General features: G+C 41.0%; 1 protein-coding gene and 1 non-coding gene across 3 annotated transcripts in view; both read left to right on the forward strand.

The window, feature by feature from the left end:
• FGD6 (FYVE, RhoGEF and PH domain containing 6) overlaps window positions 1-18,034 on the forward strand; it is a 125,236-nt gene that overhangs the window by 51,793 nt on the left and 55,409 nt on the right. For both annotated transcript variants that reach the window (XM_003783345.2, XM_023509211.1), the window contains exons 4-6: window positions 7,217-7,284; window positions 7,370-7,400; window positions 16,264-16,415. In XM_003783345.2, the coding sequence (XP_003783393.1) occupies window positions 7,217-7,284; window positions 7,370-7,400; window positions 16,264-16,415 (251 nt within the window). The remainder of the gene's footprint in view (window positions 1-7,216; window positions 7,285-7,369; window positions 7,401-16,263; window positions 16,416-18,034) is intronic.
• Window positions 3,545-3,648, forward strand: LOC111723069. The gene has a single exon (XR_002771693.1). It is a non-coding gene; the product is annotated as a small nucleolar RNA U13 (small nucleolar RNA).

Here is an 18,034-nt window from a genome sequence, read left to right on the forward strand (position 1 = left end):
AGCAAAATCTTGTCCTCTGGGGTGGTCAGGAGAGAATATCAAGGCAGCCAGGCATTAAAAAGAAAACTTTGACTGCCTTTTTTTTTTTTTTTTTTGAAGACCAAGTCTCACTCTGTCACCCTAGGTAGAGTGCTGTGGGATCATCATAGCTCATAGCAACTTCAAACTCCTGGCTTGTAGCGATCCTCTTGCCTCAGCCTCCAGAGTAGCTGGGACTGTAGGCATGCACCAGCACACCTGGCTAGTTTTTCTATTTTTACTAGCAACAGGTCTCACTCTTACTCAGGCTGGTCTCCACCTCCTGAGATCAGGAGATCCACCTGCCTCCACCTCCCAGATTGCTAGAATTACAGGTGTGAGCCACCGCGCCTGGCAAGATTCATCTTAAAGGGTCAGAATAGGAAAGGTAGAAATTTGGGGGGAGAAGGGGAGCGATGAGGAAGGAAGTAAAGGCAGCAGGAAGGGCCTGTGCGGGGGACACCTAAGAGCAGAGCACGCTTGGAGACTTGCAGGGCGGCTCCAGTTTGGCTGGAGTAGGGGGTGCCCAGTGTGGAGGGAGGAAAGAGGCTAGTGAAGGTGAATGGACAGACTCATTGTGAAGTGCCTTATGTACTTGGCAAAGGAGTTTGTTTGTTACCCATACATGACAGGGAGCTGCTTATGTGGTTCAGCCCAAGGGCTAGCCTGATTCCATTTGCATTTTAGAAATATTCTGGATAGCAGTGGGGTAAATACTAAGTGTAGAGCCAAGGAAACCTTGTAGGTTACTATAATAGTGTAGGCAAGAAATAAGGAGGCAATGTCGAAGGAGAGGAAAGCATCAATTAAGCTTTAAAGAAATATTCAGACGGACGAATTGATAGGACCTGACTCTGTGCCATGCTCAGAGGTGGCTGTGAGGAAAAGAAAGAGGAGTTCATTTCGGGGCATTGATGAGTTGGTATCTACCATAATGGTATGCAAACACTTAATTACTTAGAGATTATTGAAGAGTGATTGAAAGTCACCGATGCTTTATTCCTCCTTGACCCCTTCCTGATTTACACGCCTTTGCATGATTATGATCTTTTTCTCCCTTAAGGTGTTGGCCTGTTTCATAGTTGCTCTTACTTGTGTGTTTGGTCTGTTCTCCTTATTCACTTCTTGATAATTGCAAGCTATTTCATTCTTTTTTTCTTTTCTTTGAGAAAGAATCTCACTTTGTCGCCCTCAGTAGAGTACCAAGGCATCTTAGCTCACAGCAACCTTAAACTCTTGAGCTCAAGTGATTTCTTGCCTCGGTTTTTCATTTTTAGTAGAGACAGGGCCTCATTCTTGCTCAGACTGGTGTCAAACTCCTGAGCTCAAGTGATCCACCCGTCTCAGCCTCCCAGAGTACTAGGATTACAGGCTTGAGCCACCACACCCAGCCGAGCTATTTCTTCTTGATCTTTAATTCTTTGTTCTAACACCCAGTTTTTATGCTCCATTTTACACCTCCAGGATCAGATGTTTTTTTCTTTTTTGTGACAGTGTCTTGTTCTGTCTTCCAGGATAGCAGCATAGCCCACTGCAACCTCAAACTCCTGGGCTCGGGTGATCTTCCTGCCTCAGCCTCCCAAGTCGCTGAGATTACAGGTGTATGCCACCACATCCAGCTAATTTTTGTATTTTTTCTGGTAGAGATGAGGTTTTGCTTTTGCTCAGGCTACTTTTGAAACTCCTGACCTTGGGCATTCCTCCCACCCTGGCCTCCTAAAGTGCTAGGATTACAGGCAGTGAGCCACCGAGCCCAGCCCAGAATTGGAATTTCTAAGACAGTTCCTGGAATCTGAAATTTAAGATCTGCTTTAATGATCAGTAATGTTTTCAAACTGAGCTTTAGAGCAATGAATCAGCTGGCAGTGGAGCTGTTTCCTCTTACTCAGATTTTAAAATGATAAGCGTAAAGATGGTACTGACTTCTTGGTACTAATCTCAGAATAACAAGGAGGATAAATACATTTTCTTTCTGTCCTCATCTATATTAAGAGACCGCAGAAACTTTTGTCAGCCTAAAGAAAAAAAAAGAAAAACCTGAGGCAAATTTAATGCAAATAGTTTATTTTGGCCAAGTTTGAGGTCTGCAGTCCCAGAGCATAAATTCAGGTTGCCCTGAATATAGGCTGTGATTATCAGGGATTACAAGTGGAGTTTTACAGGAAAAGAAAGAGGTGTTTCTTAGTTATTTACCAATAATTTACAGTGAAATAACATACCTGCTAACTGGGCATCGTGTCTCATACCTGTAATCCTAACATTCTGGGAGGCCAAGGCAGTTGGATTGCTTGAGCTCAGGAGTTCAAGACCAGCCTGAGCAAGAGTGAGAAGCCTCTACTAAAAGTAGAAAAACTAGCTGAGTGTCATGGCAAACACCTGTAGTCCTAGCTACTTGGGAGGCTGAGGCAAGAAGATGGCTTGAGCCCAAGAGTTTGAGGTTGCTGTGAGCTATGACAGTATGGCATGCTCCCTAGGGCATCAAGGTGAGATGGTCTCAAAAAAAATTTTTTTTTTTTCTTGTAGAGACAGAGTCTCACTTTATCGCCCTCGGTAGACTCCCATGGTGTCACACAGCTCATAGCAACTTCCAACTCCTGGGCTTAGGCGATTCTCTTGCCTCAGCCTCCTGAGTACCTGGGACTACAGGTGCCTGCCACAATACATGGCTATTTTTTGGTTGTAGTTTGGCTGGGGCTGGGTTTGAAGCCTTGGCATATGGGGCTGGCGCCCTACCCACTGAGCCACAGATGCCACCCCCCAAATTTTTTTATTTATGTTAATAGATATAGCTCTGTTGCTAGAAGATGAGGCCCAAAGGAGAGAAAGAGCACCCAAACACCACGTTTATAAGAGGAGGGCCTTATTCATCAACCAGGAGCTTACGGCATAGAAGAATTCCAAATGGCCGCGCTCCCCGACTGGCTTGGTCTTTCCCTTTTTATCAACAGTCCAAAAGTTCCACCCCACAGGTACCCTTCTCATTGGCCAGTTTGAATCAAGCGGGAGATGCTATTCCAGCCCCTATAGAACTACAGGATTTCACAGAACTTGGAAATTTCCAAGTTTCAGGAAGTTAAGTTTACGAATTCCCAAGAGCTGATTCACCATGGAGAGGACCCCACAGGTGTATCCTGTGGTCTCCTTGAGAAGACCTGTTCTCCCAGACCTCACCCTTCTTGGGTATCCTCTCTCAGCTCTACACAGGCCTGCCCTGGCAGAACAAGATCCTGATAAGATGAAAAAGGTAAAGAATAGAAACGTAACAAAAGGAGAGTGCTAAAAAAAGGAAGGAAACAAGGGTTGGATGCCAAAAATAAATTACACCTACTTGAAATGTCTGTATAGACCTGGTGTGCATTTTAGTTGTGTCTACTAAATGAATGCTTCCACATCTACAGAGTGCTCTGCCTGGGGGAGGGACGTAATTATAACCTTGACTCAAGGTGTACAAAAGTAATGCACGTAACTAAAACATTTGTACCCCTGTAACATTCTGAAATTAAATTCAAACAAAATTTTATTTAAGATCCTTTTGTAGTTCATAAGCATGATGGTTGGGTTTTCAAGTGTGTGCATGAGATGTGCCTCCCACAAATCTTGTTACGACGTTGGCACATTACCCGTCTGACGTGAAAAGAAAAAAAGAGAAAAAAATTTTATTTAAAATATAGGGAAAAGGGCTGGGCATGGTGGCTTACACCTGTAATGCTAGCACTCTGGGAGGCCGAGGCAGGTGAATTGCCTGAGCTCACAGGTCTGAGACCAGCCTGAGCCAGAGTGAGACCTTTTTTCTGAAAAATAGCCAGGCATTGTGGTGGGCGCCTGTAGTCCCATCTACTTGGGAGGCTGAGGCAAGAGAATTACTTAAACCCAAGAGCTTGAGGTAACTGTGAGCTATGATGCGACGGCACTCTACTGAGGGTGAAAATGTGAAATTCTGTCTCCAAAAAGAAAAATTAAGAAATAGGAAAAAACCTATAATGTGCTTGCATTTCTTTAAAGCTATTGCTGAGTTCCTCTCTTGACCTTTAAGGACCCTCACATTATTTGAAAATGGAGAGTGTGGAGTCAAGCCTTCAGTTCTTTCAATGGGTTAGGTTTCTGTTTCTCATTTCTAATGCATTCCTAATAATAATTATTCATGTTTGTGTACGTACACACTCACACACACACACACACACACACACACAAGCATCGTTATTAGCCTATGACTGGTACCTGGCGTGCGAGATCAGATTGTGCTTAAGATTGCTTTCTGAAGAATTTTAGCTATGTGTAGTTTAAAAGGTGAGCGAATGGGGTGGAGTGAACAAAACTTAGTGTTAGCCTGTCATTCAACAGCCTGTCTGAAGAACATTAAATAGCCTGTCTTAGAAAACAGGAATCATGATGGTGATGGGGTCAAATTCATCCAATTGTCCCTTTAGGGAAAGAGTTAAGGAGGTAAATTAAGAGTAGCAAAACATAATATTCTAAGCTGATTAAATGGGTCTGTTTTGTACCTGAATTAGTAATTGATTGCTCTTTAAAGATTATTTTCATAAATAGTTGGTTTCATAGCCTTATTTGAACATCTTCTATATTTGTACAAATAGGATTTTTTTATAAATAAAAAAATTATATATGTTTTTAAGTCATGAATACATTTATGCAAATATGGGGTACAATGTATTTTTTTTTATATAATTTGACGTGCTTACATCAAACTAATTGATATAGCTTTTGCCTCAGTTACTTGATTGTTGTGTTAAGACATTTATGTTCTACACTTGATAGATTTGACTTGTACCCTTACAGTATGATCTATAGGTGTGGTCCCACCATTTACCCTCCCTCTATCAAACCTATTCCCTCCTCTCCCTTCTCACTCCATTTCTCTCCTTCATCCTGGGCCATGCTATAGTTGTGTTCCATCTTTCATAAGAAAGTGTGAGTAAATATGAGTTGGTTTCATAGAAGTACTGAGCACATTGGATACTTTTCCCTCCATTCTTGATATACTTTACTCAGGAGAGTATGTTCCAGGTCCCTCCATGTAAACATAAAAGAGGTAAAGTCTCCATCTTTTTTTAAGGCTGCGTAGTATTCCATGGTATACATATACCACAATTTATTAATCCATTCATGGGTTGGTGGGCACTTGGGCTTATTCTATGACTTGGCTATCACGAATTGAGCTGCAATGAATAATCTGGTGCAAATATCTTCTTTGCAAAGTGATTTTTGGTCTCTTGGATATACACCTAGAAGAGGAATTACAGGATCCAAAGGGAGGTCAATTAGGATTTATATTCTGATGGAAGGGTTAGGATTTCGGGGTAATGCGTGTAAATTATGCAGTGAAGTATGAAAACATGGAGAGACAAATATACACAAACTGCAAGATTAGTGGTTACTTCCGAAGGAGGAAGACAAGAACTTTAATGTTATATTTAATAATATTTCAGTTGGCTCGGCGCCTGTGGCTCAAGCGGCTATGGTGCCAGCCACATACACCTAAGGTGGCGGGTTCGAATCCCCAGCCCGGACCCACCAAACAACAATGATGGCTGCAACCAAAAAATGGCCAGGCGTTGTGGCGGGCGCCTGTAGTCCCAGCTACTTGGGAGGCGGAGGCAGGAGACTCGCTTGAGCCCAGGAGTTGGAGGTGGCTGTGAGCGTGATACCATGGCACTCTACCCAGGGGGATAGCTTGAGGCTCCGTCTCTAAAAAAAAAATAATAATAACAATAATATTTCAGTTGAGTAAGGTCGCTCAGGCCTGTAATCCTCACATTCTGAGAGGCTGAGGGAGGAGGTTTACTTGAGGTCGGGAGTTTGAGACCAGCCTGAGCAAGAGTGAGACCCTGTCCTGTCTCTACTAAAAATAAACAAACTAGCCAGATGTCATGGCAGGTGCCTGTAGTCCTAGCTACTCTGGAGGCTGAGGCAGCAAGATTGCTTAAACCCAGGAATTTGAGTTTACTGTGAGTGAGGCTGACACCATGGCACTCTAGCCTGGGGAAACAGAGTGAGACTCTTATCTCCAAAAAATATTGTAAAAAGCAAATTTTTTCGTGAAAAGATTTAAAGCAAATATTACAGAATGTTTGTTAAGCCTTTGTGGGGGAGTATATATGTGGGTATATGTTTAGCAGTGCATGTATGGGACTATAATTCTTAGTTTAGCTATTAGGAAATGTGAATTGTCTTCCCAACTTTGCTGATAATCTATCTGAGTCTTGGAAAATCTCTGTTTTAAATGGGTATTGTTTGGGATCCTACTTTTGGTCCAGTTCTCACTTTATATATCCACTGTGTTTGACCTCTCTTGGCCAGTTATGTATGACCTAATGATTCTCAATATAGTAAAAAATGAATCTACACAAAAAAGTTCTCCCTTGTAGATCTGAACATAGACGTGATCAACAATTCTAAATTTTGGCTCAGCACCTATAACTCAGTGGCTAGGGTGCTAACCACATACACCAGAGCTGGTGGGTTCTAACTTAGTCCAGGCCTGCCGAACAACAATGGCAACTACAACCAAAAAATAGCTGGGTCTTGTGGGGGGTGTTGTAGTCCCAGCTACTTGGGAGTCTGAGGCAAGAGAATCACTTGAGCCCAAGAGTTGAGGTTGCTGTGAGCTGTGATGCGACAGCACTCTATTGAGGGTGACAACATAGTGAGACTCTGTCTCAAAACAAAACAAAAAAACCACATAAAATTAAAACAAAGTTAGTGTTTGTTAATTTAAGGTAAATCTAGTCAGCTGAGTTAAAATGGTCTACTCAAGGGAATGTTCTCCCACACATTCCGATTGGATGTTCACTAAGAAGTCGTAAAATACTTGTGTGCATCCACAGGTTTCCTCTTCATTGACCCCTGTAGGGGTCATTTCCCCTGCAGGCTTTTGGTCTGGGACTGTTCCCTTTTGGACCATTGATGGCTGTGCTTCCTCAAGGTCCTGGAGCTACTCATGGTCCTCCATCAGTCCAGCTAATGTCAATAAGGATAGGTCTCTGCTGCCGCCTATATTATGGTTTATTGCTCGCCTGAGTCTCCACGTTTGCCATTTGAGGTGTTATATGGTATAAATTGTGTGCTAATAAGAAACTTACATGTATCAGAGTTAAAATTTATACCTGACGAGCTCGTATCTGTACTTCATTATCCTTTTATGAGTTCTTACTTTTTTTTAATGTACTCTTATCCACAGGGTGAAGACAATGGAATGAAAAGTAAAGTTCATCATATTGCCAAAGAGATCATGAGCTCTGAGAAAGTGTAGGTATCAAGTTTACAGTTCAGAAGACTGCTTCTTCCCTCACGGACTCATTTAAAATGTTTTTTTCATTGCTGTTTTTTACAGGTTTGTGGATGTGTTAAAACTTTTGCATATTGTGAGTATCTGCTAATATTTTCTCAATGTCTAAGACTATCCCCTTTTGCATTTTCCCTCCGCCCCCCCCCCAATTGTTTTCAGCATAACTTGAATGAATGACATGTGAATATGCTCTCTACTCTATGGTTACGTTTTAAAATTCACACATATATCTGAAAGCACTATAGACATTTTCTAAAATGTATGTATCTCATATATATTAGCAAGATGATTTCTGAAAACCAGAGCCTTTGTATCTATGTCTCAAAGTCTTCAAACTTTCTATCTTCATAATTTGTAAGGTGATAATACAGGTGGCCATAAAATTTGTGGGCAATTTAAAATGTTCATCCATTAATATATGATCATCTATTAATCATTTCATGGCCATCCTGTATATATTGTTGGGCATTTGGAGATGATCCATGCTGTTAATAGAATTTTGTACTGGCAATGGATAATGTCATCGGAATTGTTTAAAACAGTTATTCTGCTATCTGAATAAGCTCCCGGAGACAGACACTTGAAATAGACATTATTATAACTAAGTTTTTAAAGTTTTATTTTCAACTTTTATAATTGTCAACTTGAACAGACCTGTTTGTGCTTACAAGTTTTTACAAGTTTTGTTGCTCATTGGCAGTGAACATGGCTTTGGCATTACTTTATTCCAGTTGCATTTAGATAAGTTATTAAGGCTTAAAAAAAGAGAGACAAAAAAAAAAAGAAAGACGTAAACAATGATAAAAGAAATTGAAGTGAAAATGTACTTATGTGGTGTAATTATTACTACCATAAATTATCTTTAAGTTGCCAAGAAGGAAACGGCTTACAGAAATATATACCCATTTATGTCTTTGCAAAGATTATTTTCAGTTTTTCTTTTAATAGATACATATGACCTTGAAAAGTGGGTTATAGTCATGGGTGACTGTCATTCTCCAGATGATTCTCTTGTGCTATACACTTGGTCCAGTGGAAACATGAACACCTAATTCCTATGTGAACAATGAAAAATCTCTAGCTTTGGAAACATTTTCTTAAAAATATGTCTTCACATTGTTAATTCATTTTGAGAAAATATTTCCCTGTGAATAATTTCTCACATTAACTCTGGACTCTATTGGCAAGGTCTCTTTTGTAATTAATTTTTTTGGATGGCAAGACAATTGTTCATAGCCCAAACAAATTTGTTGAGTTTCAAGCATATCGTCATTTCTTTTTGTTTTGAGACAGAGTCTCAAGCTATCGCCCTCAGAGTGTCGTGGCGTCACAACTCACAGCAACCTCAAACTCTTGGGCTTAAGCGAATCTCTTCCCTCAGCCTCCCAGGTAGCTGGGACTGCAGGTGCCCGCCACAAAGCCTAGCTATTTTTTTGTTGCGGCTGATGTTGTTTAGCTGGCCCTGGCTGGGTTCGAACCCACTAGCATCGGTGTATGTGGCTGGCACTGTAACCACTGTGCTACGGGTTCCAAGCCAAGCATACTGTCATTTCATATCAATGATATGCTTCTTAAATAAGTGATGGACTTCTTTGTATACTAGCTACTTTGCCATGAATATCCCCACCACACCTTAGACATATAATATAGTCTAATTACATGTGATATGATGGGGTTTTTTGCGGTTGATGTTGGTGTGTTATATTACTTCTCTGGAAGATGGGTTTAGTAAACATCTCTATACATGTATTTTATAATTGCCCAAATATTATGAATTAAAAAATAAAAAAATACATTTAGGAAGGAAATGATGAGAGAATTTGGGGCCATCTGGATAAAGATGTGCTGCTTAAATAGTACTAATGATGAAAGAGCTTTGCTCCACTAATTTTTTAGGTTGAGACATACATTCCTTTGAAATTAAGAGAGATTTAACAAAATTCATAGAGCCAGAGGCAAGGCTACCGGGCATACAGACGTATATTATTACTAAATAGAATATATATATTTTTTGAGACAGAATCTCACTTTATTGCCCTCAGTAGAGTGCTGTGAAGTCACAGCTCACAACAACCTCCAACTCCTGGGCTTAGGCGATTCTCTTGCCTCGGCCTCCCAGGTAGCTGGGACTACAGGCACCAACCAGAAATACCTGGCTATTTTTTTGTTGCAGTTTGGCCGAGGTCGGGTTTGAACCCACCACCCTCGGTATATGGGGCCGGCGCCCTACCCACTGAGCCACAGGCTCTGCCCAAGTATATCCTTTTTTAAACGCATTATAAAAGAAATAGAAGACGTCCTCAGTTCTCATGTTTTTCCTGTCTTAAAATAACTTCATCTTGTTTTACTGAAAATGCCCTATCTTTTGAATCTTGTAACCCATTTAATTCTCATTTTGTCTTTGGGTGTAAAGAGTCCTCCTCTAGCTTTTATTGACACTGAGGACCAAACCTTCACTTCTGAGCAACTTCATGCCCAAGAGGATTGTCCTTCCCTGAGTGAAGTTCATTGTTCAGAGCTCCTTCATGTTGCTTCTCAGGTGTTTCTCCCCACCTTGGTTTGGTATTTTCTTGTCTTTATATGTCTCTTTCTCAGAGCTCTTTTTCCAAGCTTTCAGGGACTTGGGATCATACATGATGTTCATCTGATCATTTAAATTTATCAGATCTCTTCCTTAATTAAATAAGTAGCCTTCTACTGAGTGGTCTCTAAATGCCTTACAGCGTGCTGTGCTACATAAATTATCTATTTTAATCCTCATAACAACTGTATCAGATAGATATTATTTCTTCTTCTTCTTCTTTTAAATGGAGACAGTAAGGTAACTGCCAAAAGTAACTCACTACTCCATGGCAAAGCCAGACTTTGATGTCTGATCTGTCTGAGCTTAGTGAGTGTTTAGAAATTGATTAAAAATTGTTTCTTGAAATTTCCACCCTGCTATATAGGGTATAGTATATCTTTAGGTACAGATTACACTTTAGCTTGCCTTCAGAATTCTTTTGGTTGTCAAGGAAACTAGAGAAATTCTTGGTTTTCATCTTCTAAAGATGAAAATGAAGTTAGGTCTTAGTCACTTGGGATATCTTATGATTACTTGTTAATATTATTCAAGGGAGTTGGAAACTTCGATTGTTTTTAGCCATGGTTTATATAATTTTACATTGACGGTTATGCACCATACCACCGGATCTGTGTATATACAGAAGAAAGAATAATTTCATTGGAAAAATATTTTCATTTTATAAAGTAAGTCAAATTGTTAACATGGGGACTTCCCTTTCCCCTATTTTTACTTCATAGTTTTGTTCTAATTTCTGCATATTTATCATTAGCTCTTTGACCTCAACAGCTGCTTTACTTTTGCTTAATATGAACTGATTCTTAGTGTCCTTCACGAGGACAGGGAGTCTTAAAGAGCCCCCTTTCTGTCCATATGTCCGTCTAGTCTTTGTAATTCACTGTATCACGATTTTGGTTAAGTAATGCCCTGAGGTCAGGAAGCCCAGTTAGGACAGCTGGGTAATTAAGTCACACGCTCCTCTTTGGCACTGGAGATACAAAGTCTGACCCCAAACAAGGGCATCTGTTTTCTGCTTCACTGCCTCAGAGGTTTCGTGCTTAATTTTATTTGCATTGAATTTTGCTTAGGTCTTCCTCAAGTGATCAGAGCTGGCGAGGCTAGCATATTAATACTTCCAAGGAATTGAAGATCAGTTTAAAGTTGAACTGGTCTTTAAGTGTAATTTTCAGTGGAATTATTAAGAATAATATTATGATAAGCTTTAAAGTTCAGAGCCCCATTTCTGTCACTAAAAATTCTAAGTTGAGCAAACATTTTGTTATTTTGACCAGAAACGAGAGTGTAGGCAGTTCAGTTCTACATAGAGAAACTTGGGTCAGTTTTACATGTAAGGACTAAAGTACAGGTAGTCGAGCCAATAAACTCTGCAGCTTGCCTAACATTTTCACAGTCTAGACTCCCATCCTTATTGTAATTACTCAGCTTCTCCAATGTGAAAAGGCAAACAATGGATCTGGGTTTTGAATGACTTCTCCTGCATCCACACTGATTGAGTCAAGGAGGTATTAGTGAATTTAGATTAGATTCTTATGCCCCCAAATAGCTTTGCCTCTGGCTCTTAAGTGTCATTACACTTTCCCCAAATTATCCTGGCTGCTAACATTAAAAAAAAAATAACCAGATATATGTTGTAATCATCCTTTTTTTACTAAGAAAAAAATAGATATATCTTTCCATTGCCAACCAGTTTTGGCAATGGTTGAAGCTTGTGAAGAGCTGAGAAGTTAAAGATTTCTGTGTGTAGTTCTGTGTGAACTGGTTACATCTGGCCCTGGGGCCAAACACGTTGCTGTCAGGGGTTGGTGGCCCAAGAGGTAAGGGAATGTGATTGGGGCCACACCTACTGCATGTGGTTATGGAGGCCATAGTTGTGAGTGGAGCCCTTGGTGTGAATTTGTTTTGGCCTCTAGGGAGTTCCCTTTTCTGTTTGCAAAAATTTCACCGTGAATACCAGTGATGGCCCTGGTAGTCTTATAGAAAAAATGATCCAGTGGGCGGCACCTGTGGCTCAGGGAGTAGGGCGCTGACCCCATATACCGAGGATGGTGGGTTCAAATCTGCCTGCCAAACTGCAACACACACACACACACACACACAAAGATCACCTTTTGGGCAGCGCCTGTGGCTCTGTGAGTAGGGCACCAGCCCCACATGCTGAGGTTGGCGGGTTCAAACCCAGCCCCAGCCAAACTACAACAAAAAAATAGCTGGGCATTGTGGCAGGTGCCTGTCGTCCCAGCTACTCAGGAGGCTGAGGCAAGAGAATCACCTAAGGCCAGGAGTTGGAGGTTGCTGTGAGCTGTGACACTACGGCACTCTACCAAGGACAATAAAGTGAAACTCTATTTCTACAGAAAAAAAACAAAAATCAACAAAAAGAAAACATGATCCATGACACTGTTATTGAGCAAATGGGCTCACTGCCTAATGCACATAAAAGCCAATAATATGACACTGCTTTTTGAGAAAAGAACAGCTTTATTGCAGGACTCAATAAAGACTCACAGCTTTATTGTGGGCTCAAATCTGTCTCCCCGGTGTGGGATGTAAGGCAAGTTTATGAGCTTGGAGAGCAAGGAGAGGGGTTGTGTAATGTTGGGTTGGCAGGATCTGACGGGAGGGATTCAGATTTGACCATTTATGATACCATATGTTAAAGATCTTCTGGACAACAGACCTCTTGCTTCTGAAAGAGTTCTAGCATTCGTGTTCTGATCATGTCCTGGTCTTCTTGGTTCTAAGGGGAAGAACTGTCAGTTCTAGGTGTTGTTAGAAGTCAGAGCTTTTTCATTGCACATGCCTGTGCTATGTTGACTTGTAGTTTTTGGCTTTGCTATACCTACTAGGTGACTTGACATTTTGTCATCAGCAGAGTAGGCCCAGTTTGGTCTCATCCCATGATTACTGCACTTGTTAGATTACAGTAAGGCAGACTTTATTCAGGACTGTTGCCATAGGCATAGGGACCACAGCAGTGGGTTTTGTAGTGTGGGAGAGAGATTGGGCACACCTTCAAATACAGCATGGGCAAGTGAGAATTTATAGCCAAGGAGCAAAGTGGAAGTCACTGGATGGGCAGTTAATAAGGGGCTACCTCAAGGGTAAGGGGGATTCTGGCCAAACCAACTTAACAGGATTCTTGCTGACGACAGACCAGGGGATATCACTAGGGGATAGAGAATGATGAGGAACCTGAACAGCTATGAAGGGTGGGAAGTTCTTTTTCTTTTTTTTTTTTTGAGACAGAGTTTCACTATGTTGCCCCCAGTAGAGTGCTGTAGCATCACTGCTCACAGCAACCTCCAGCTCTTGGGCTTAGGCTCTCTTACCTCAGCCTCCCAAGTAGCTGGAACTATAGGCACCTGTCACAGTGCCTGGCTGTTTTTTGTTGCAGTTTGGCTGGGGCCGGGTTTGAACTACCACCCTCGCTGAGGCAGCCTGCTCACTGAGGCACAGGTGCTGCCCACATCCCTGGGTCTTAAGGACATACGTTCTCTAAATTTCTGTCATCTTTCTTAAATGTTCTTTTTGTATTTTAATTATTCAATTTCTACTTTCTTCCTGTAATCCCAGTACTTTGGGAGACCAAGTCAAGTAGGGTCACTTGAGGTTAGAAGTTTGAAACCAGCTTGTACAACATAGCAAGACCCTGTCTCCACCAAAGAATAAAACGTAAAAATTAGCCCGGCGTGGTGGCATGTGCCTGTATTCCCAGCTAGTTGACAGGTTCAAGTAGGAAGATTCTGTGAGCCTAGGAGTTCAGAGTTGCAGTGAACTATGATCATGCCAAGCATCTTCTAGTACTAGAGAAATAGTTTCCCCTCGTATATGACAAGGGCCTCCATTTAGAGGCGGCCATCTTACTGGTCAGCCCAGTTTGAATTTGTCTGGGCTTTGTTTAGTGTGTCTTAAACAAGTTTCCTTCTTGGCAGTGGTGGCAGGCATATGGAATGCAGTCTAGCAAAAGCTGTGTCAGATTGGGTCCTTAAGTTACTTAGCAGCTAATATCTACTGTCACTGTCATGGTTTAGGAAATACCTTCCAACTGGAAGACAAAAGTTATGCTGCTGCCACAGGACACAGCCATCACTTATCAGAAGAAAAGGTGATGCACCTTACTTTTCAGAACAATGAAATCTTCCATGTAAATTATATTAATCACTAAACTAGTAAAAACAAAGGAAAAATCTTAAGGATATTTAATTGTTTTGCTTTGAGTGCATCTACAACTGAGGAAATTATTCCTGATAGGCAAATGTATTCCATAGCACTGCCCCATAGCAAACAATCTAATGATTTGAGAAGTGTTGGTAGCTCTGTTTTCTGTTAGTAAATGTGATTACAGATTGAAACAGGACTTTGGCAGGTAGAACGTGTACAGTATCCATTTGGTTTCTGAAGATATTTTCTGGATTGGAGTTTATTATACACATTAAATAGTCTTACATTATGCTAATTAGTTTTGGTTATTGGTGTGAATAATCGATTCCTTCTAGCTAATGTGACTATTCGATCAATAAAGTTAGTCCTAGGTACTGAGTTCTAAGGGAAGGGGTTTTTAGTGTTTGTTAAGCAGAAAAGGATTGGACTCCACCTAAAATAGCCATACTATAGAAAAGGAATCCTAGGCATCTCCTGTGGCTCAGTGAGTAGGGTACCAGCCTCTTCTACCAAGGCTGGCGGGCTTGAACCCGGCCCCGGCCCCAGCCCCGGCCAAACTGCAACAAAAAAATAGCTGGGCCTTGTGGCAGGTGCCTGTAGTCCCAGCTACTTGGGAGGCTGAGGCCAGAGAATCAACTAAGCCCAAGAGCTGGAGGTTGCTGTGAGCTGTGACATCACGGCATTCTACCAAGGGCAATAAAGTGCCCTAAAAAAAAAAAAAAGGAATCCTTTTTTATACTATTAAGGTATGTATGAATTTATTTGGTCTGTAAGAGGTATAGAAATACACATGGCTAATATAGGTATGTTGCGGTAAGGATTGATGGATCAAGGGAGGAATGGAATCTTTTTTATTTGATTTGCCCACTGAATCCCTGAAGGAAAAGCACTTGGAAATAAAGGTAAAGGAAGATAAGGCCTATTAAAGAGTCATTTTACCTGACGTTTGCTTTAGGATTTATTGACAACTGCTTTATCTGAGAAGGAACAAATCTTTGAGTTTATTTATTTATTTTTTGGCCAGGGCTACATTTGAACCTGCCACCTCTGGTATATGGGGCCGGTGCCCTACTCCACAGGCGTCGCCCAAATCTTTTTTTTTTTTTTTTTGAGACGGAGCCTCAAGCTATCCCCCTGGGTAGTGTGCCGTGGCATCACACTCACAGCAACCTCCAACTCCTGGGCTCAAGTGAGTCTCCTGCCTCAGCCTCCTAAGTAGCTGGGACTACAGGCGCCCGCCACAACACCTGGCCATTTTTTGGTTGCAGCCATCATTGTTGTCTGGTGGGCCCGGGCTGAGGATTTGAACCCGCCACCTTAGGTGTATGTGGCTGGCGCCTTAGCCACTTGAGCCACAGGCACCGAGCTGCCGCCCAAATCTTTGTTGTTGAACAGATTTCACTATGTTTCACTTATATCTTGAGGCCTACCCACAGGGGACAGAGAAATCTAGGCAAATAATTATCCCCTTCCCCACCCCTTCTAGTTCCCCTAGAGTGATAGGGGGTGGTGGTGGTGAACTATATTAAAAAAAAAAAATGGCACAAATAGTCTAGAGAAAACAGTAGGAAATAATATGTGAAAGGAGAGTTTTTTATTTGTGAAAAGTATATAAACCCTGATGAATTTATTGGGAGGTTGGTTAAAAGGAGGGGGGAATTTAAGGTACAGACTTAAAATATTTTGTAGATTCTATGTGCCAAGTGCATTGTGAAAAGCTCCATGAGCAATATCTAAGTAAAGACATACGGGTTATACTCACCTACCAGATGAGGTAAATGAGTTTGGCTCAAGGAAACACAGGAAATGAGGAGCAAGGATCCTGATTATGGAGCCTGCGCCTCCCCCCCACATGCTCTCTACCTAGAATGCTCTAGTTGCTGATCACAGAAAGTGGACAGTGAATGGGACTTTTAAAGCCACAGTAAAATTAGTTAAGCTCTCTCCTGAGGGCTTTTAAAATAAATGGATGGTGTTCATACAATGATACTGGAATAATATTAAAGACGGGAAGTTTTGAATAGAATTTCCAGACATCCTGTTAGTATGATGGTTAAGTTTGGAAATCAAGCTAAAAGTTTGAAGGGACACATCATACCATCTGTTCTAAACTTAAATATCCACCCCAACCACTGTTCGATAAGCTTTTTCTCAAGTTGTGAGTGTGTGTGTTGTTTTTCCGGCTCTGTAAAAGGACTTCCGGGATGCAGTAGCCCATGTTTCCAGGCAACTTGGGAAACCAGTGATCGAGGACCGGATTCTAAATCAGATCCTGTACTACTTGCCTCAGCTATATGAGCTCAACCGGGATCTCCTGAAGGAACTGGAGGAACGAATGTTGAACTGGTAAAAATGGACTGAGTTTGGACTTCTCTAGAGTTTCCAATTTTTGATGAAGCCATAAGGGCCCCATGTGTGATTAGAGGTTCCTTACATTGAGTTGTTTCAGTGTATTGAATTTATTTCTTTTTTTACAGTTACCTATAGATCGATATTTGAGATGGCTAAAAGATTACAATCTTTGTACACAAAACTCAATAGTAAAAATTTTTCTTTTTTTTAAACAGGGTCTTAATTGGATGCCTGCGCTTAGAATGCAGCATCACATAGCTCACTTTAACCTCAAACTCCTGGGCTTAAGCAATCCTCCGTCCTCAGCCTCCTGAGTAGCTGGTACTACAGACATAGGCTACCATGCCCAGCTAATTTTTTTTTTTTTTTTTTTTGCAGTTTTTGGCCGGGGCTGGGTTTGAACCTGCCACCTCCGGCATATGGGGCCGGTGCCCTACTCCTTTTTTAATATTTGGTGTAGAAACAGGTATCTAATATTATAATTTTTAAAAATTCTTTTGTAATAACTCCCTCACAAGCAAGAAGGACCCATATTCAACCAATTTAAAATTTCCTGGGCCAGACAGGGTGGCTCATGCCTGTAATCCTAGTAGTCCAGGAGGCTGAGGTGAATTGATTGCTTGAGCTGATGAGGTCAAGACCAGCCTAAGCAAAAAGCAAGACCCCATCTCTACTGAAAAAAAGAAAGAAAATAGAAAAACTGAGGCAAGAGGATCGCTTGAGCTGTGACACCATAGCACTCTACCTAGAGCGACAGCCTGAGACCGTGTCTCAAAAAAATAAATAATAAAACAAATTTCTGTAGGTGAAATTTGGTAATTAGCATTTTTGAGTTTGAGGAAGGATAGTTGACACATTTACACCGGAAAAGTTTCACATTTTCTCTGTCTTCCGGAGCTGTAGGCCCTGAAACTTCCCTTGCATTGTTGAAAAGAGGCCATATGGTGAGATAGTAGGGTGGTTGTTTGTTGGAAAGGCAAATTTACATAGGTATGACATCATTGTAGAAACTGTAGATTTCAGAATGGGAAGAGAATTCCACAAGGTTTGTATTGGAAATAACTTCTGTTGGCCTGAAGAGAAAAGCATACAGAAACTTTGACTTTTTTATATGCAGAAGGAATGGTCTGGGAGGATTGAATTTAAGTCCACTGGGAACACAAAATGATTAGAAAAAGAAAATAGTATCACCTACTTTCCTGGGCATGGTCAAAATGTCTTTCTAAGCTTTATATAAACCAGAGAAATATCTCTGCCTGTTTTGGAAATTTATCATGCCTCTGCATGTTGGAAAGATATGGTAGATAAACGGTTAATACTTAGCTGTAGCCCAAAGATCAAATCACACAAAATTACAGACTAAGGAATGACTAAAGGTATTTTTCAAAAGTTATGACATAAATAAAATATAATTACAAAAAAATTATTGAACATACTTGTCATTTTTCATAAAAATTATTTTAAGAATAAAACTTTAAAGAACAATAAGAAGAAATTTTATTTTAAAAACAGTCTTGGCTCGGCGCCTATAGCTCAACGGGCTAAGGCGCCAGCCACGTACACCTAAGGTGGCGGGTTCGAATCCCCAGCCTGGACCCGCCAAACAACAATGA

Source organism: Otolemur garnettii, unplaced genomic scaffold, assembly GCF_000181295.1.
Source record: "Otolemur garnettii isolate 467f Iridium unplaced genomic scaffold, OtoGar3 scaffold00007, whole genome shotgun sequence".
In the NCBI taxonomy this organism is placed as follows: Eukaryota; Metazoa; Chordata; class Mammalia; order Primates; family Galagidae; genus Otolemur; species Otolemur garnettii.